General features: G+C 46.4%; 1 protein-coding gene and 1 pseudogene across 1 annotated transcript in view; one reads left to right on the top strand and one right to left on the bottom strand.

Annotated features, from left to right (window-relative positions):
* The window catches only part of Gabrr2 (gamma-aminobutyric acid type A receptor rho2 subunit), a 33,765-nt gene extending 23,233 nt beyond the window's left edge, over positions 1–10,532 (bottom strand). Inside the window, exons 1-2 of the mRNA XM_021160873.1 lie at positions 10,166–10,532; positions 2,084–2,190 (exon numbers count right to left, since the gene is read on the bottom strand). Coding sequence (XP_021016532.1) covers positions 2,084–2,190; positions 10,166–10,353 — 295 coding nt within the window. The 5' untranslated portion in view covers positions 10,354–10,532. The remainder of the gene's footprint in view (positions 1–2,083; positions 2,191–10,165) is intronic.
* A 7,092-nt stretch (positions 10,533–17,624) lies between these two features.
* LOC110292454 lies at positions 17,625–19,791 on the top strand (annotated as a pseudogene).
* Positions 19,792–21,241: the final 1,450 nt, after the last annotated feature.

The following is a 21,241-nucleotide window of genomic DNA, read 5'->3' as shown; positions in this document are numbered from 1 at the left end:
GAAAGAGAGAGGAGGAAGAGGAAGAGGAGGAGGGATAAAACAAGAGAAAAGGATAGATAACATTGCAGCTTAACTTGAATAAGTACTAGCAGGTGTGCAGCACCCCCCAGGTCCACACAGCCTCACTGACTGACCAGTAAACTCAACATTTCACAGACAGTGTCTGCTACAAGCCCGGAGCAGCGCAGCCAGGCAGCCAGGCAGCCAGGTTGTGTGTGTGTGTGTGTGTGTGTGTGTGTGTGTGTTGGGGTGTGGGGTTGGGGGCTGATGTGTTTCTCCAGGAACTGAGAACTAGGGAAAGGAGATATAGCGCAGTGTTGGGAGGTGCACCCACAGGTGCAATTAGAGACTAGAAGGAGGCTTAGTTAACCCCAAATACAGGCAATAGAGGAAGTTCCAGGGGCTGGAGAGGTGGCTCAGCGATTAAGAACATGTATTTCCCTTCCGAAGGACTTGAGTCCAATCCCCAGCAGCCACTGGACTTCGTAATCAGACATGCGTGTCTGTGCTGTGGTAGCTACTTCCTTTGTTGCTGATGGCACTCAGTCTGTGCACCCCTGCATCTTTTGCACCTGTCTTGCTGCTGAGACACTCCCTAGGTTCCTTTCTTTTCTGGCCAGCCTCTTCCGGTCCCCATGACACGACTTCCTGTGGTTCTCCTTTCAAGCTGCTGAGGCCCTTTCTTCCTCAGCAGACACCCACAGCGGCTGTCCTCCGAGGTAGGTAGCCGACTCAGTCTCTCTCCTGAGGTGGATCACTGGCCCAACTAACACAGCGGAATTGTTGGTAAAGACCTGTCCAGTTTCTTCACTCTCATGCTCCAAGCAGGCATACATACTATGTGAATCTAAAATAAACTCAGTGTGGCTGCTGAAGTAGCTTAGCAGATAAGTACTTGCCACACAAGCCTGATGACCTGAGTTCCGCCCAGAATCCGTGTTAAATACATTGCCTTTTAAAACGCAAAGCCTGTGAGATAAATTAATTTCTAAATCCTTCGACAGCCACACAAGAGGAAGCCTGACAGCTGGGCTTTCTGTGAGGATGTGAACGAGCAAGGGCTTTGCATATATTATCTGTCAGTCTGGACAGCTCCAGAAGTTGATTGCTGTTCCCATTTTATAAAGTGGCAAACGGAGGCTCAGAAAAGATCGGTGGCTGGCCTGACGATATTCTACAGCTTACTGATGCCTCGGGAAAATGTGTATGACGTGAAGGTGATCCCTGCCCCAGGAAAATGGGGTGGGGTGGGGTGGGAATCCTAAAGGATGTTAGAGGGCAGAGATAAGAAAATAAGTAGCCTGCCTGGGTTGTCCTGGCTGAGGCTGCTCTCTAACATGCTCTGGCCCTTAGTTCCTTCCCGTGCCCGTGGTTAGGGCTATCTGAGGGTGTCTGTGAATTCTGCTGTTCTCATTCCGTATCAGACATGCTGTCTCCTTTCCCACCTCTGCCATGGCCTGGATGCTTACACCCTACAAAATGAGAGTGTTGAATTCCAATCACCCACCACACCAGGTGATGCTATTAGGGGATGCGCAATTAGATCTCAGACCTGTGAGAAATGAATGTGTACGGTTTCTAAGCCACCATGCCTATGGTACAATGTCACAGCAGCCCAACCCAACTGAATGTAGGTCCCAGGGAGGGGTCCCCTCCCTGATCCCCAAAGGGGAAAGCTAATGGTGAAACGCAGTACCAAGTGTGAGGGACTTCATCATGAGCAAGGTGACTGCTGCCTCGGACTATGGTGGCTCCACCACCAGGAGCCCCAGTTGGCCATGAGGTGGCCTAGATCCTTCACTATTTGTTTTGTTTTGTTTTGTTTTGTTTTGTTTTTTTCAAAAGACAATTAGCCTGGTCTCCTTGGTAAAGGAAAAGAAAAATGGCTGAGTTGCCTACAGCCTCTTTCTGTCAACAACCTCTCCACTGCCTGCCTGTGACCACTTCTTTCCTTAGCTTACCTCACTGAGGGGAGGGGAGCTGTGTCCCAAAGCATGGCCCAGCCTGCGCCCAGGCTGCAGGCACTGGGGACAGGTGAGACAAGGTGCCTGGAACCCAACAGTAAGGGGAAGATACCTCTTACCTCCAAAGGCTGGCCTCATAGTGAAGTCGTGGTCCTCTACCCTGAGCAGAGGCCGAGGCTTTCCTGGCCGCATCTTGGTCACATCAAGGTTCTTTTTATTCGAGTGGCTGCAAAGAAACAGAAATGGGTTTCCATGGCCCACCGAGGCTCTGGGAGAGACTGAGTGGGTGGAAGACCGCCTGCAGGGTCCACCTGTTCAGCATTTCTTCTTTATTCTGATGCACACCCTCACAAGGATGTCCACCCCAGGGCAGATCTTTCCAGAACATTCCTGAGAGCAGATAGCATCCCCTGAGGACATTTTGTACCTGCCAAGGTTTTAGTGAGTTGTGACTAGATGAAAGTGTTTAAGCTGAGAGGTGGTGAAAATTATGACTTTTTTTTTCTTTTAAAAAAATTTCCCAAAGCTGAGCATGATGGTTTGGTGACGCACACCTTCGATCCCAGCACTCAGGAGGCAGAGGCAGGGGAACCTCTGTGAGTACAACCAGCCTGGTCTACTGAGTGAGTTCCAGGACAGTCAGGGCTGCATGGTGAGACTCATGTCTTACAATATGGTTTGTAATAAATATGCTGTGACATAAACATCCCCAAAGCTCAAAACACTGCTTGCCCCAGCTAGACCTGCAGTGGCTTCTGTCAGTCCAGGGGACAGATCTGTCCATCCCTTACCTAGCTAGGTCTCCTCATTGTCTTATACTCTTTGCAGATTAATTTTGTCACATGAGCAGTCAACTGCAGAAGACTGTAAAGCATTTGCCTACTGGACGGTTATTCTGCAGCAGGAAGGATGGTTAGTTAGACTATGTGGGGCATCTAGGCTGTACCATTTGTATTTCTCCGGCGACCTGAAAGGTGGGATCTGAGCGCATCTCTGTGTGTCTGTGTCAAGCCCAATGCCCAACACACACCAGACATCCAGTGAAGTGGGAGCAGTGTGAAGCATGCACCAGCCAGCGTTGATTCTAGCATGTTTGGCCAACGTTGTCTTCAAACCAGGTGATTCTTGGCTTTAACTGTGTGTTAGGGTTCCCTGGAAACTTTCAAAAAACCCTGATGCTTGGGCCCAACCCAAACCATGTAAATCCATCTCTGAGGGCTGGAGACATGGCTCAGTGGTTAAGAGCACTGACTGCCCTTCCAAAGGTCATGAGTTCAAATCCCAGCAGCCACATGGTGGCTCCCAACCGTCTGTAATGAAATCTGATGCCCTCTTCTGGTGCGTCTGAAGACAGCTACAGTGTACTTATATATAATAAATAAATAAATCTAAAAAAAAAATGTTTAAATCCATCTCTGGGAGGGACCCACACTAATTCCCACACAGCCACACTGAGAACCATGGCTCCAACGTGACATCTTAACATCCTGTGACACGTGGGTGTTTGCAAACTATCACTTCCTGTCAGTGGCTCTCAGACTTAACCACCAGGTAAAGACCTGGGGGCTGTCTGCACTGCTGCTGAGGGGCTGGGAGACTCTGAGGAGGCAGAAGTGTGGGACTTTCTAAAGCCCTGGTAGTGCTGGGTAAGTGGACTTGAAAACTGGCAGGACTTTACTCTGGCCCTGCTTTTTGGCAATTTCCAGAGGTGCCCACAGGCAAGTCAGTACCAACCACGTGGCTTAAGAGGTGAGGTGACCGACATATGAAAGGCAGCAGATCTTCTCAGGACCTGTGAGCTGCTGTGTGCCGCATTCCGAAGTGTTGTATAGCTAATGGGTACTCTTGTTCTTTTGCATCGTATTGTTCACCCTCAAGCTCCTGCCCCACCCACTCGGCTTTAGAAAGCACAGTGAAGAGAGGTGGCAAGTGGATCTCGGAGACGCCTGTCTTAACGTTCATCTTCAGTCAGTTCTGAACAGACAGTGTAACGCAGTGGGACATCAAAGCCATGCACATCCAGGAAGCAGCCATTAGAAACAGGTAGCCATTTACATCTTACACAGAATTCAATACAATTAATATCCAGTTTCTCTCTCATACTAGCCATGTATAAGAGCTCACGGCTTGTGGCCACTGTCTGGCACGGTATAGATAATGCTTTCATGATCACAGAACATTCTATTATTAGCTCGGTGCCAGTTTAAGGGTTGGCAAGGCCCCTTACCCACACGGATTCTTTTGGGCTGCCTCTCTCCATTTTATAGCCCTAAACCTCTTGTTCATTCCCTCGCTTCCAGTGAGGGTTGTGACTCCACCTGGTTCTCCCCCTTCATCTGAGGAGGGCAGCATCCATATGGACAGCCATCTGCCAATACCCAGTGTCAGGAACCAGGTTCACTTGCTTGACATGTTTCTGGGAGCATCTCCCCTGCCTGATGTGTTCACGGCATGGGGGAGTGTTGCTCGCATCCTCTCGAGCTTGTGGAGGTGACAGGCAAGTGGATGGGTGAATGATGTCACTTTAAGGAGTGATGAGTGCCGGAAAACTACAAGCAGGGTAAAGAATAAGAGAAATGTTTTGGCATGGAAACTATGGAGATGGGCCATGGGGAGGTCTTCTGCTGGTTCCAGCTGACCCACCACCAAGTCTTCTGCCTACATTTCCTTCTACTGTAAGTTTCTGAGGTGAAGTATCCGACCTTCCTTGACACAGAGCCCCCTGGACTCTGCCCTCAACCACTACTGCCAGTCCCCAGCTTCCTCCTCCCCCCTTTAATGGCTCATTCTCATGATCAAACAAACTGGACTCCAATTTCTCCCGCTTTGAACCAAAAGTAAGCAGAGGGCCAGTCTATGCCAACTCTCCTCTAGCTGCATTTGAGAACATACATATACACATACATATGTGTACACACACACACACACACACACACACACATACACATACACATACACATACATATACATATACATATTCTTTGTTTCCTTTTATAAAATGATATAGAGTTTACTTTTCTGAGCCAGTCTTTGGGTTCCTCTCTGTACACAGCTTGCATTAGCCACAAGCCACATCCCTTCCCACAGCAGGACCTTTTTGACAATTGATGAGCCTGCCCTGACCCATCATTACCACCAGAGCCCATGTTGACCCCAGGGCTCACTCTGGTGTTGGCCATTCTAAACATTTGGGTAAATGCCATGTAAAGTAGTTTTGCTGCCCCCACCCCAAGTCCTTTAAGCCTCAAATTTTTCTTCACCACAAACAAACAAACAGATAAAATTCTCCTAAGAGCTGGGCTCCGTGTGCAGTGGCCTTCTGTGCTATCAGGGACAGTGCCCAGCCACAGGCCTGCCAGAGCAGGGAAGACTCCAATAGTGGCACTGCTGTCTTTCAAAATAAGACACTTAGGGGTTCTGCTACCCCTCTGCCTGCTCAGTCTATTCCTGGTGGGGCTGCCTCCCCCACTCCTCCCCATCCCTCCTTCCAGTGTCACCAAGCCCATGTCCCAGCATGCCTCGTCCCTCTTAGCTATTTCTGGCAGGCTCCCCCATGCCGGTAGTTTGCATTGCCGAGGCATATGGGACCGTCATCATCTCTCTCTAAGCCTTTGTGTCCAACAGCTAAACTCCACATCCCCAGGTGGACTCCATAGAGCACGTAATATGGGACCCACACCGTTAGCTACAGCACGTGGATGGGACTATGCATACTGCTTATTGCAGGAATGCGCAAACCCCAGGTCAGGCAGAACCCAATCCCAGGAAGAAATCTGCCGATTGAAAGGCAATGGAAAAGCAAAAAATGGTGCTGAGCACACAGAGGAGGACACAGTGACTAGATTCACCTTTAGACAAGTCCATCATAGAAGAGCATGATAAGAAGAAAAGCCTACCCAGCTTTTCCTGTAGTGGAGCTAGCTATAGGATGTGGGCCCAGTTCAGTCCCATTGGGCATGAACAGTCATGTCCGGGGGTCCCTGAGGGACTTGCACACCTCAGGAGTCTAGGACTAGGCCTGATCCTGCAGACAGAGACAGTATGAGGAGTTGAGGCAGAACAGAAGAGTCAGGAGATCAGAGAACAGGAGGGGCCAGAAGATCTTACAGAAAGCCTGGATGTTTATACCATGTGAAAAGAACAGGCTGGACCTCCCCACCCCCATCACACACACCCTAAAGGTGGTATAGGAAGAGCAGCACCCTAGAGTATATTAAGATTAAAACATACAGCTCTGTGTGAAGATTGGAGATGCTAATGAAACCAAGAGTGGTGGTGCACACTTTTAATCTCAGCACTTGGGAGGCAGGGATAGGTGGATCTCTGTGAGTTCAAGACCAGCTTAGTCTACATAGTGGGCTCCAGGACAGCCAGAGCTACATGATGAGACCCTGTCCCAAAAACCCAACCAACCAACCAACAAACAAACAAACAAAATGCTAATGAGACAGCAATGTATGAAATTGTATACAGATTTACAAAGGTTTGTGCTACATAGCAGGAAAGCCTGGCCCATTTTGTACCGCCACTCTCTGACCTGAGTTTGCTTTCTTGCTGTGAGAAACACTGTGACCAACAGCAAGTTGGGAAGGAAGGAGTTATTTCATCTTACAGCTTACATCTCATCACAAAGGCAAGTCAGGGCAGAGAGTCAAGCAGGACCCTGGAGGCAGAAGCTGATGCAGAGGCCAGGAGCAGTGCTGCTTGCTGGCTGGCTTGCTCAGCCCGCTTTCTTATACCCAGGGCCACCTGCCCAGGAGTGGCACTGCCCACAGTGGGCTGGACCCTCTCACATCAATTGTCAATCAAGAAAGTGGTCCACAGGCCAATCTGATAGAGCGTTTACTCAGTCGGGATTCTCTCTTCCTATATAACTCCAGCTTGTGTCAAGTTGACAAAACCCAGCCAACGCAGATACTGAACTTTTTCCTTGCTCCCAGTTTCTCCACTGGAAGTCTTTGTCAATGTCTTTATGTTTGCAGCTGCATTTCTCTCTGCTCCGTCCTTTGCTCCAGGCAGGACCCGGAGCCACTGGGCCCGCGAAGCACAGCCACCATAAGCAGATCCCCTGCAAAACTGCAGGGGGATGGATGAGGAGCTCAGAGGGCTTAGCCGATCACAGACATTAACTGTGCCCTCTGCCTCACAGGCCCAAATCCTTCCTGTCAACACACTTTCCACAGCTATCTAGGGAAGCATTAGCAAACCGGAAGTTACAGGATGCCGTCACTCCGGCGGGATACAGCAGCTTTAAATCCGTTGCCTTTGGGGCTCAGGAGTTGTTTGATGACTGGAGTGTCACTAAGGTTCTCTTGGGCCTTTGAGCTATTCGTCATGAGGGGGCTTCTCCACTTATTTTTTGGTCAGGCATGGCCATTAGCCCGAAACTTCTGAGCCCCACCTTCTTGGTATGAAGTCGCAACTGTTGGGCGACCTTAAACCTGGCCTTTTATGAGAAGAAACTTAAAAGGGGAGGGAGTGCTCACCGCGTCTGTGGGCACAGGTTCGAGCTCTGGATCTTGGTTGATTTGCTAACAACAGTCATCCTAACACCCTTGTCGCACAGACAGCTCTGCTCCGTGCAGGTACTCAGCTGTGAATTTTAGACACTCCTCAGTTGGAGAAACTGGGGTCAGCAAGATTGGGGGCGGGGGGGGGATCTGCATGGCCAGAGAGCAGCCTCTCAACTCCTTATCATGGGAAAGAGTTACTGGGGTGGCGGGCGGGGGCGGGGGGAGGCGCAGAAGAGGCTAACCCTGATCCAGAAAAACAGACCCATGATGAAAACCACCAGAGGAATGGCCAAGAATGGGGCCCAGAGAGGTGGCTGATGGGAAAGGAGAACGCAAAGGAAGAAGCCCAGGCTCAGAGATGGAAAAGGACAGACCCATAGCTTGGAAGCCAGTAGGAAGGATGGAGGCAGGGGGCGTGGGCTGAGGTAGGAGGCAGAAAGGAAGAATGAGGAAATTTTCCATGAAAGGGGCAGACTCCCCGACAGCAGCTCAGCGCGGGGGACCACCAAAGATCAGAAAATTAGCGGCAGGCTTTGTAAAGCAGCTGCTGGACAGAGTAACTGCTTGGTATGAGTGGATTGCCCCAGGATTCGGGAAGGCTGTCAGGTTAACAGAAGGCGTGTGGTGTATAGAAACATGTGTGTTGTGTGTGACTATGTGAGGGAGACCATGTACACTGTGTGTTTGTGACTAGAACCACGTGGGTGCTCTGTGTGTACGAATGAGTATATGTGTTTGTGTGTGATCAAGACTTCTAAGAAGGGTCCCAAGGCTGAGAACAAAGGGGTGACCCTGTGCTGGGCTTCCTAGCCTCGAACAGCTTTGCTTTAGTGAGCACACACGCTTTGGCTGTGTTCATCTCTTCTCAGGTTAACTCCTCATGGGGCACATTTTAAAGAAATGATGTTCACTCCAAGTGTCAGAATTGAGCTTTTCCTAGTATCGCACAGTGTCAAGGGAGACTCCGGGTCTTCTTAGGATCAGCAGAAGCTGGTGCAGCCAGCCTGCTGAGTGGGGTCCTAGAGTGTGGACACCATTCTGAGGAGACAGCTTCCTGCAATACTTTTCCTTTAGTGTGAGTGACTCACACCCCTGAGACACCTTTGTAAAATGCCTTTGTAAAATGAGCTGTTGGGGCTGTTTTCTAGCATGTTCTCAGTGGGAGAGTGTCCCACAGGCCAGCGCTGCTTTATCTCTTTAAAGAATCACTGTGATCTAAGCCCCTCTTCAAGGTTCACGATGCCCATCTGAATCAAAAAGATTCTAGAATTCTGTTGTGAAGACATCTATTTAAATGTCTCACAACTCCCTTGGACTCCATATCTCCTTCTCATGCCACTCCTGATCACATTTCCCAAAATCAGAGTTCAGAAATGCAGCTGGATCAAGTGGGTTCTGAGGTCAGGCCTGTACTCCTAGATACATAACCAAGATAAGTTTGGACTGTGCTTCCTGGATGAGTAGGACAGACCGTCACCGAGATCCCGGTTTCCCAGAGTAGCAGTCTCCACTGAAGGGCTAGACATTGATTATATAGTTCTTATTGTTAGCTTCTTTCTGAAAATAAAAAGCCAACACTTAAACTAGTATGCCTACTTACAATACTGCCTCTGTGTGTGTGTGTGTGTGTGTGTGTGTGAGAGAGAGAGAGAGAGAGAGAGAGAGAGAGAGAGAGAGAGAGAGAGAGAGGTTAGATGTACAGAGGTACCGTTTCCAGAAACTGTTACCAGTAACATTACATGGCCAAAATATATTTAAAGACCACTGACCTAAACAATTGATCTCACATACTCAAGACCCTGCAAATAAACAAACGAATCAACAAAGACGTTATATATTTATATTCCAAAGCATTCCTTCGCAGAACCCTGGAGAGGCAAGGGCACCCATTTTACACTGGGTGTTTCTGTCTGTCTGTTCTTTCTCCTTCTTCATGCCCAGCAGCCCTTATGCCTCAGCTTGGGGGATCAGGGTCTTTACATCTGTCCAAATCAGACTTACTAGGAGTGGGGATTTTCTTAATACAACAATTTTCAGTGCAAACGCTGGGCCTGATCAGGATTTCTTGGAAATGGCTGCAGCCGCATTCACTGCTGCCCCACGTGTGTTGCTGATAACAAGCAGATGCGCTAGAGTTCAAAACAGTAACACAAAACCCATGAATACGATCAAGCTCATCCCTGATAAATAATTTTAAAGATGACCGCCTCAATCACATTTCACCTATTTCTGTCTTGCTAGGCTTCCAGCTCGGGGCCTCACGCGCTCAGCTGGCACCCTGCCGCTGTGCAATACTTCAACGTGGCATGTTCTGTTCATAGTTCACAGTAAGTCCTTATATACAGTTTCCCCTACAGCTCTTGACTGAAATCCTCAGCCAACCTCTGTGTTCCCTGCAGGGTATAACCTGGCAGAAGTAAAGCAGCAAAATCAAGAAACACAGAGAGATTTTCACCCACCGCATCTGAGCCGTTTACCAAAATGCTCTGAATGCACACGAGTGTCAGAATCAAGTCTCACTACAGCATGGCCCTGTGCTCAGTGCCATGGCGGGATGTCAGCACTTTGGGAAGGTGGAGGTCCCTCTAGCTGGGGCATCATAATAGGACATTTAAGGAGGTAACTACTAGCTCCTCTGGGGAAACCTACCTGAAATACCCTTCCTCCCTCCTCACCCAGCAAGCCTACCTTGGCTTGGATGTTTCCAGGAGCCCTGTCCATCTCTTCCTCCTGGGCTTTCTGCTCTCCACGAGAGCCATCAGGCAAAACAAGACCAAAGCGAGTCTCATCAAATAAGGCATTCTGCACACGTCTATGATGCAACATGTAGCTGTGCAGGGACTTTTAATGGGGAAGATGCCCCCTGGCTTAACCATGGAGCCTGTCTCCAGCCTCTGGTCAGCGCTTTTCTGAGAGGCTGTAAGGGCATGGTTGGCAAGGCTGAGATTCCCAACCTCCTAACTGATACTGATGCCTGCCTAGCCCCTAGCCCCCACACACCTGACCATGACACAAACGCGGGCTCTGTCCTCCCCTCTGCTTAGAGATTGGCCATTAGTCAAGAAGTCAGTCCTCATGAAATACTGGGGTTCCTCTGAACCCTAGAACAGCTTTGGCTAAAGCTGTTACGTAAAAAAATATTTTAAATCTCTTGTACATGCCAGCTTTTTGCTGAGATCATTAATCCACCTCTCTGGCTGCATAAAACCGGTCTGTCACAGCCAGCAGCAACTCAGCTTGATTCTGAGTGGATTTGCATGTGTTGAGGGAAAGCTATGAAAAACCACTCATGTTTTCTAGAGAGTTCTTTGACCTAAGAGAATATGTTTTACCTCTGGCCGAGGATAATGGCTTTTACCTCAAATACATGTCTCTTTTTTTTCCAGAAAAAAAAAATCAAAGACACTCGTTTTGATTTTGAAAAGTAGCCTGAAAAAGGAAACGTCGTGATTGTGTAACCTCTTTTTCCTATCATGAGCTCTGAATTAACTTTGCTCTTTGAACTTGAAGTGTGTAACGTCAACCATCATCAATTAGGCTGGATTTTTATCCTGTGAAATGGAATTGTGCACACTAGAAGTACAGAGCTATATGAGGCCATGCTTAGCCTGATGAACAATACGTTGTATTTTAAAATCGCTTAAAGCTTGGTTACTGTGTACAGGAAAGGAAGAGTTAGATGTGGGAGAAACAGGCCTGAGGGTGGAGGTTACATGGAAAGAAACAAAATTGGATGTTTTCTTCTATGAAGAAGGCGGAATCAAAATCAGGGAAGAGGATATATTGTCTCTCATTTTGTAAGGATTCTTAATTTGAATCCGTTGGAGGCCAGGATAACAAAAAAGGATGCTGTGAGATTGGGTCAATCCCAAAGATGCAAGGAGCAAGACCACCACCCACCCAAACCATCATGGCCAAATTTAACTGAAGCAGGATTTCCAATTGGGAAGCAAATAGACAGAATCACAAGAGAAGCATGACACATCACTTCTGACTAGGTTGTCATGATGACAGGTGGTTACAATACCTTTTTGAAACAAAGGTAGGGTTGTAAGATGGTCTTAAGAACGTTTTGAAACAGAGACATGCTTGCAGTTTTTTTGTGACAAGTAACACAGATCCATTTGTAGTTAAAGTCACAGGTGGTGCAAATCCTAGAGAAGCCAAGGATTCATTTCTAAAAGCTTAATTTGGCTTTATGATAAGATGACTTTGAAGCCTAAGATGGGGGCAGGTGGGCTCATTATTATCCTTTTGTCTTAAATATCCTTGTCAAATCCCTGATAAAGTTTTGGCATTCTTTATCTAGGAGAAAACAAAAATTATAATGTATGGTTCATTCATAAATTATACCTGTTTGGTTAGCATAGAAAGATCCATTTTTAAGGTGGTATAATCTTGGTATGCCAGTAGGTACTAGAGGTATCCATTTTGTCCCCTTTGCCAGGGAGTTTTCTTTACTATCCCAGCCTGCTGTTGAGGATAAAGGGCTATGTATCCTCTTCTGTAACTACTTCCTGCTGAAATTAGAGCAGGAAGCTCAGGAAGGTTGCAATGTTAGCTAAAGGCCAGGAGGGATTAGTGCAATGGGGTATTTATCAGAAGCATTTGGTTTGCTGACCCAGCTAAAGAGACAGGAAGAATCACTACGACTGGACTGGTTTATACCAGTGTTCAGCAAGGCCAGGGCTTCCCAGTTTTGAAGGACTACCTGGAGCTGGAGTAGTGTAGCTCATCTTAGGAGCAATTGTAGTCTGCACCTGATTTCTGGATGGTGTCTACCAGCCGAGTGGAGCTCTGCTGAGACAGATATAGAGCAGGGCCAGAAGTTAAAGAACTTAAAGAAAATGTTTACAACTGGAGCTTCCCCCTTGGGAATGAGCAATAGGCAGGTAAGCTTAGGCTGTTGACTGACAGGAGCATATATCTGGAGTCTGCCTGGCCCATGAGAGGTGGATCTAGGTCTTCTGACTTTTTTGACTCCCTGAAGCTACAACATTATCATTGTTTGTAGCCTGCACTGAAATCCAATCTGTAGAAAACACAGCTAACAGATGTCCATAAAATTCACTTTTCCAGTGAGTCTGGAAAAGACTCACACCTTTGACTTGTAGCAAAGCTATGATTTTAGGTTAAAAAGCATAAACATTTTATTTTTTCCCTGTCTGGAGGACTGGATATATACAGATTGGACAGTGATTTTTTTAGCATGATAAGAAGCATATTTAAGAAAGTACCCAAGGAGCTAAAGGGATCTGCAACCCTATAGGTAGAACAACATTATGAACTAACCAGTATCCCTGAGCTCTTGACTCTAGCTGCATATGTATCAAAAGATGGCCTAGTCAGCCATCACTGGAAAGAGAGGCCCATTGGACTTGCAAGCTTTATATGCCTCAGTACAGGGGAACGCCAGGGCCAAAAAGTGGGAGTGGGTGGGAGGGTATGGGGGACTTTTGGGATAGCATTGGAAATGTAAATGAGAAAATACCTAATAAAAAGTATAAAAAAAAGAAGAAGCATATTTAAGTGTATATTCAAAGACAACCAGAGGAAATTTAAAATCTTGAGCTTGTAGCTGACGACAGGACTTTACCGAGGCTATATGAATAGTTTATCAGAACTCCATTGATTAATATTAAAGTTTTGAATTTTTGAAATCTTAGTATAACAATGGCATAGAGTAATCTGTATTTATAGAGCTTAAATTAGTTTTTAGACCTTCATAATTTTTAAGCTTTTATATTCTTAGATGGTTATAATTTAAATTATTTTTAGACCTTTATAATTCACATAAACTTTAAACTTTTTTATTCAGTTATTTACCATTAGACATAAGTTGTTGGTTACTAAAAATTGTCTTTGCAAAACAAGTCCCCTTTAAATCGTAAAAGTTGTTTATCCTTCAATATGAAGTCTGTTAGTAAGGCAAATCTGTCTGTAAATTTGCCTTTTTCATCAGGTTAACTAATAGCGCTAAAAAAGCTGATTTTTTTTAAGACCCGATTTTTTACATATGAAATGCACTGACTGGCCAGGCTAAATTGATAAAGCCACAGTTAGCTGTTAAAACCATCAGAGATCTGAGAAGGATAAATCATAGCAGGAAGTATAGTCCAAATAGCCTCTGTATCAATTAAAATGACAGACTTCCCACCAACTGAGCGTTTACCCTGGGCTCCTGTGGTCTCTGCGGCTTCATTGGTAGCAACGGTCATTGGTCTTCAGCTGTCACACAGGGCAATATTGTATTTTTCAGTTGCTCTACAGGACAGCATAGGCCTCTGGCTGCCAGACCCTGAAGGTCCAAGAGATTTTCCTGTGGAAGAGAAACTTGGAAAAAACTGACCCACGGTGACAAGGCAGAGCAGGGCAGCCAATGCAGTAGTGTCCCCAGCTTGAGCAAAGCCTGGTGGTAGTGGCCATTTTCCCCAGTGGTTTAGCATCACCACAACCCAGGTGGAATCGTCTCTGCCCCCACTGTCTTCTCAGGAGACCTTAGGCTGCCGCTAGGATCAGGCATCTCTGTCTATCGTAAAAAGCTTTTTTTCCTGTTAAACATTTGAAATGCCATAGTCAGCAGAGCTCTGAAGAGTTTTGAGGGTCATCTACTAAGAATACCTAATTTTAAATAAACTCCACTTGCTTTTAGTTGTTTGTTTTAGGTTTAACCTTGAAAACATATACAGGAGGCTAAGTAAAACTTATCAAAATAAAGCTTTAAATCATCAATACAGTCCATGGAGAGACTGGCAACTTTACTTTCCTGGTCCTTTCATAGAATATTGTAGTTTCTTGTATGACTCAGTTTATCAAGGTCGCTAAAGCTTAAGAAAGTTAGGTAGACAAACTTCATTCAGTCAGCCCCTGTTAGCCCGAGTGGACCTTAGGTAAGGAGAGACACCCTATAGGATCTATGTCAGACTGCCACGTCATAAAAACAGGGATATCCCAGTTTCTAGTGTTTGGTATTTGGTGTTTAAAGTTGTGGCCCTTGCTCTAGTTGGCCAGCAATTATACTGGGTATCTGGGATTCCAGTAGCCCTGAGCTTTTCTCAAGGTGAGTCTTTAAACACAGAAACCATGTTTTGGGTTGGCATAACTTAGTTCACAAGAACAGTGTTCCCTACAAGTGGAGCTTCCAGGGTTAAAAAGCATGTTTGGCACATCTGGAGACTTGCCCAGAAATACTGACTTTGATGGACTAAATCTTTGTTTTTGATTTGTCATGTGGTGCTATGTGCTGAGTTTTACAGCCTGAAAGGAAAGGTTACCTACATATAAATTTTTAGCCAGTAACCCTGTGTTATAAGTTTTAAGTCAATTTTTCTTACAGATTCTACATATTTTTAACCTTACCCAATAAACATAAATCCTGAAGTACAGAAACTAACCATAAAAGTCTTAACAAACTGTGAGATAAGGTTTCATCTTAGAGAAGTTTGAGACAGATGGAATCAATATTCTAATTTTTCAGCCACTTTGCCTTGCTATTTTTTTTTCTTTCTCTCTCTCTTACAAAGTCATGTGGCTCACCTGACAGAAGACAGAAACTTTAGAACTCCAGAATCAACTTTTCAATTCAGCAGAACAGCGCACGCACGCGCACACACACACACACACACACACACACACACACACACACTATTTATACCCAAAAGACATTTGAATCCTGCTGAACTGAATCCAGTGGCCAGAAAGCTCAGAGGCAAGGAATTTTCAGCCAGGCTATCAAAGCAGCCTTGGCCAGCAGCAGCAGATTTGTGCCTTGGGTTGGGAGGAGGACTTGCACAAATTGTCCCAGCCCAGAGGCGTAGGCGCAGCTGCAGCTAGAGCTTGGACTGGCTCCTAAATTCTCCTGTAACTGGAGAAGATTCTGCGAGAACAAAAAATACATACAAGATACAGAGACAACAAACATGAGACCAATACAACACCAGGGACAATGACAGATCCCAATTCAAAGATTCACCAGTTCGACCATAGAAATCTTAAGAACTAGGCGGATTTTCCGCAATTGCCTTCTAGCACAAGCCAGGCACTTGGAACCCACTAGAAGTGCCGGGTTTCCCCCAGTTACTAGGCCAGGCCTCTCAGATTTCCATCTCAGCCCCAGGAACGCCTGATGTCCGTGCTAGGCCTATCCCGTGCTTGGCTCCTGGTATCACGGAAGGTCCTTAGTGTTCCTCTGCTCTGGTGTGCAGCCTAAGCATTGAACCCCTGCCGCAGGTGCTCAGATGCCAGACCTCTCCAATTTCTTGGCTCCCAGTCTCACCAGGGCATCCCCAGGGTCCCAAGGAGGGTCAGAAAAACAAACAAACAAACAAACAAACAAACAAACTGACAACAAAAAACTTGTGGCTCTGTCCAAACTCCCAAGTAACAAGCTGGGTAACTGTGACTTCTTGATCATTGCCCTGGACTAAGGAATATTGGATTTTATCAGAATTCCCCAGATTGGGATCCCACAGAACCAGATGTCAGAATATCACCGATTTACTAGAGGAGGCCTTCATAAACCCATGCTTGACACTTTTTTTTTAAACAGTTCCATGTGAGGTTTATTGAGAGAGAGGGGGGCAAAGTGGTGGTGGAAAGAGAAGGGAGAGAGAAAGAGGAGAGGAGGGGAGGGGAGGGGAGGAGAAGGAGAAGGAAGAAGAGAAGAGAAGAGAAGAGAAGAGAAGAGAAGAGAAGAGAAGAGAAGAGAAGAGAAGAGAAGAGAAGAGAAGAGAAGAGAAGAGAAGAGAAGAGAAGAGAAGAGAAGAGAAGAGAAGAGAAGAGAAGAGGAGTTGACACTCTTTGATACAGCCACTTGGGCAGTTCACCATACCAAAGGCATGCACATCCTAGGTGTGTCTCCAAGGTGTGCACATTGAAGGGAGCACGTCTTCGGTCCCAGAGAGCTGGAGGGGAGGGTCTGGCTTCTCAATTTCTAAGTTTGTATCTTCATCTCACTAGAGTCTCCAAATGTTATTCCCAAAGATTCAAGGAGAAAGACCATCGACCCAAATGATCATGGCCAAAATAATTAAAGCAATATTTTTGGGTTTTGTTTTGTTTTTATGGACAGGGTTTCTCTGTGTAACAAGCTGTGGCTGTCCTGGACTCACATTGTAGACTAAGCTTGGCTTTGAACCCACAGAGATCCACCTGCCTCTTCTCCCAAGTGCTGGGATTAAAGGGTCACCCCAACTGGTAAACAATATTTTTTGTTCATATACACACCCTCCCCCTAAAGCAGGATTCAAGAGGTTAGCATTGGACATGGGCAAGATAAGGGTTTTTACAGCTCAGGGGTAGGTAGGGGGCTTCCAAATGAGGGGACTTGGATGACAAATAGGCAGAGTTACAGGAGCAGCATGATGAGTTGGTCATGACAGCAGGTGCTTGCAATAAACTTTTGAAACAAAGGTAGGGTTGCAAGATTGTCATAACACCTTTTAGAAACAAAACACTGGTTGCTGTTTCCTGGAACAGACAGTACAGGACCATTTGCAGGGTTTCAGGTGGGGCACAGCCCAATCCTTGACAGACTTAATAATAAACAGGAACGAGTCTAGTTTGTCTTTACTTGTAAGATGGCTTTCAAGCCCAAGATGGAGGCAAGCTTGCTCATGAGATACATAGCACCGGACTCTACACTACACTGCTGCCTAGGCCTGCAGTGTCCTTTCCCCCTCACAGACACCGACAAGCACCTTCTGGAATGTTAGACATGCATCTGGGGTGCCAGGCAGACAGACACCCAGCGCCAAGCATTTCAGCAAGGCAAGTTTAACTTTTGCATAGAGAAGGCTGCACTGCTGTGAAAATCCAGCAAGCAAGTGGGAGGTCTGGTGTGGTTTATTCCTAATACATGGGCCCTGGGTCTCACCTGATTAGTGAGAGCCTGGCCTTATGCCATTAGAGAATACAGAGGGACTGTTTCTAGGGGAAAAAATGAAACTTTTAAGTGAATGCCTTTGTTTCAGGAGCTGCTCATGCAGGAGAGACAGTTACCAAATGGTGTCTTCTCTAAGGGGAGTTCTCCCTTTCTTATTTAACCCTCAGATTAAAAGACAATATATCACATTTACTGTGTACCTCCACACAAGAACATTTTCTGTGACTCTAGTGAACACAGTCTCAGGTGCCAGGGTTACTCATCATGGGGAGTGAATTTACATCAGAGGCGGCATTGGTGACCATTCTGTCCCCACCTGCTTCCCTGTCTTCTGTTGGAGGTCAGGGATCCTGACTGCAGATTGTAAACCTTTATCACCACCATCACACACCTTTTCTCAGAGAACTGTTTAAGAAAGGACCCCAGACTCTGCCACATGGGCCCTGATTCCTCTCTTCAGGACCCCTGTCATACCGTCTGTCTATGGTGCTGGGGACCAGACTCTCTTCAGAGCCCCTACTGTGCTGTTACCTGTCATTAATAACTTTTGTCATCAACTCCATAAAACCCCCAAAAATCTATCCTGGTGTACTTGAACCCAAATGTTAGACCTCTCTGATGAGGAATCTCCACAAGAGAAGGCGAAAAGGAGGAAGCCGGAAGTAAGTCAGGACTGCCATGCAGTGAGCATTTGGTGCTTCCGCAGATGATAGAAAGACAGGAAAAATGATGGGGGTGTGGGTGGGAAAGCTCGAGAAAAGTCTGGCTTGCCTGTCCGTTGGTGGAGTGAGAAAACTTCAGAGACACTGGTAAAGCCCAAAGCTTTCACTTAGGGACAAGAGGTGCTTCCCAAAGATGTCTCCCCAAGGACAGGGAAGTCACTGCAGATATGGGACCAGTGTGCTCTCTAACCTTGAGTTTCTAGAAGCAGGCAAGCGTCGCACCTGAGCAATGACCCCATGAATCCACTTACACCCGCTTACGGAATGAAGGCCTCTACCTTTTAACCTTTTATGCTTCACTCGCTGGGTAACGAAAGGGGAAGGGCTTTCTTTGCCACCTTACAGATAGAACGTTTGGGTATGTCCTCTTCTTTCCCTGGTACCCTTTCTAAGAACCTCTGAAATGTGGTTCCAATTTCTTCACAGTTTTGCCAAAAGTCATCTGGCTTTTTTCTAATTTATAAGTATTTTTGCCTGCATGTATGAATATGCACACTGTTTATGCTTTGTGCCCAAGGAGGTCAGAAAAGGGCATCAGATGCCCTGGAACTGGAGTTAGAGACAGTTATTACCTGAGTACTGAGAACCATACACAGGTTCTCGGCCAGAGCAACAAGTTCTCGTTCTCTCTCTCCCCCCCTCCCCCTCCCCCTCTCTCTCCAAACCCAGTCCCTACTTTTAAGATAAGGTTTTACTTTATAGCACAAACAGGCCTCAACTTCCCAAGTGCTAGGATCACAGGTCGTACAACTTATCTGGAGTTTGTCTAGTTATGGGTGCCCTAGCTTGGCTTGTGGCACCTTAGTGTGGTTTTGGGGTACAGCTTTCCCAACAGCTACTGACGTCGAGCTTCCCTTTACATGCACATAGGCCATCCGGATATTTCTGGAGAGATGTCTATTCAAATCTGTTCGGTTTGCTTTGTTCCACTTCCTTCTCTGCAGCGTCTCATCTGGCTCGTGCTAGTTTCAATCTCACTACATAGTCAAGGACTTCAAAACTTCCAGTCCTCCTCTGTCTCTATCTCCCACATCCTGGACTTACAAGTGTGTGCCCCCATGCCCAGCTTCAAATCTGTTGTCCATGTTAAATAAAGCTATCTCTTTTTAGTATTGAATTGTATTAGGTTTCTAGCTGCCATCTTGCATCTCTGTGTGTGTGCCTTATCTCAGCTGGTCTGCCTGAGTGCCCAAGACCCCCTGAGCGAGTGTGAACCTTAGTTCCCCTCTCGGCCCCATTTCTACTCCGACAAGATGAAAGAAAGCTCGCCAAACTTCAGGCACAAGTGCGCATTGGTAGGAAAGGAACTGCTCGTGGAAACAAGAAGGTGGTTCACAGAACAGCCACAGCAGACAATAAAAGACTGCAGCTCTCCTTAGAGAAGTTAGGGGTAAACACCATCTCTGGTATTGAAGAGGTGAACATGTTTACAAACCAAGGAACAGGGATCCATTTTAACAACCCTAAAGTTCAGGCATCCCTGGCAGCAAACACCTTCACCATTACAGGCCACGCTGAGACGAAGCAGCTGACAGCCATGCTTCCCAGCATCTGAAACCAGCTGGGTGCAGACGGTCTGACTAGTTTAAGCTCTGCCCAAACAGTCTGCGGATGGAAAAGCACCACTTGCTCCAGGAGAGGAGGAGGAGGATGCAGTGCCAGATCTGGTGGAGAAGTTGGATGAGGCTTCTAAGAACGAGGCAAACTGAATTGAAGCAACTTCTGAAGAAGGCGACCCTTGCAGAAGTTACAGGAGCTGCTATTTTATATCATGACTGCTTTTTAAATTTTTTTTTGTTTACTATGGAGCTGATACAATCTAGATCTCTAATATTTTTAAGCCCAAGCCCACTGAACACTGCTGCTCTTTTCAGTTTTTGCTTATACTTAATTCATTTTTTGCAGCAAATTAAGCTGAAGAAGCCTGGGAAAGGCTGGAAAAGGTTAATAAAATTCTTTGCCTAGTTAAAAATAATAATAATTTATTAGGTTTTTGTTGTTGTTTGAGACAGGGTCTCACGACGCAGCCCTGGCTAGCTTGAACTTGCTATGTAGACTAGGCTGTCAGAAATTCACAATGACCCACCTGCCTCCTGATTACAGGTATGTGCCACCATGCCCTGCTGCCACTTTCTTGATAGAGGAGAGGCAGAAGGCAGAAGCAGGTATACTTAAGACTGATTGTTTGTATTAAAAAAAAAAATGGCACAAGACTGGAGGAGATCCAGAGGTAACTGCAAATTAGCCAGTGACTACTGAAAGTGGTGGTGAAAACCACAAAGAAAAATGGAAAGATCCAGACATGGTACTCAAATATGGACACGGAGTAAGACTGGATAGCAAATACAACCACCTCTGGTTAAAAATGAGGTCTGAGTGCAGTCACTGGTTTTATTGGGCAGCTCAGACAAGTTCTGAAAACGCCTGTTCGAAAGGTACTCAGCTTTTGGGTTGAACAGCTTCCTGCCAGTTTCAATGGCTCGGGTGAGTATCATTACTCTTGGCCAGCCAGTGTAGCACAGCTGGAATGCTCTAACTGAAATCCTCGTTTAGAGGGAAGAATGGGGAGAGGGCAGGGGGCATGTAAGACTCAGGAAGGAAAGGAAACCTGCAAGGGTAAGGAAGCTCCCAAAACACGTTTCACAAGCCGCATCCCAAAGAAGCACCACCCACTCAGGGAGAGACTCTAATAGGCTGAGCTGCCTGTCAGTCATGCAGCAGAGCCGCTGTTCCCTGAGTCATCGCCCTGGCTGAGGTAGGCTTTTCCCAGATGACACCACCTTCAATTCACTCACGCTCCTGTTGTAAGTAACCCCAATAAACTCACTGGTCCACTACCATAGCCTTGGGTGAACTGGTTTTTGGACTGGGGGTAATGCCCTGTTTGAGGTGAATAGACGTTTGTTCACACGGCCTCAGGGAGTCACTCTGAGGGTCACTACGACACGCTTGATACATACTTACTCGCAGGCCATAGAGCGATGTAGGCTGCTTTGCACTTCATCCTAAGGCCTTGTCAGAACAGGTATGTGAGGTTTGAAATTCTGGGCTATAAAAGTGAGCAATCTCAAGATACCACAGTGTTTCTTCATAAACGGAAGCTGAATAAGCAGAGATCTTATTCTCTGAAATAGGGGAAGTTGCCATTTTCATAGTAAC

The sequence above is a fragment of the Mus caroli genome, chromosome 4 (genome assembly GCF_900094665.2).
Source record: "Mus caroli chromosome 4, CAROLI_EIJ_v1.1, whole genome shotgun sequence".
Taxonomy (NCBI): Eukaryota; Metazoa; Chordata; class Mammalia; order Rodentia; family Muridae; genus Mus; species Mus caroli.
The sequence above is the reverse complement of the archived record's forward strand: the minus strand, read 5'-3'. Positions and strand labels throughout refer to the sequence as shown.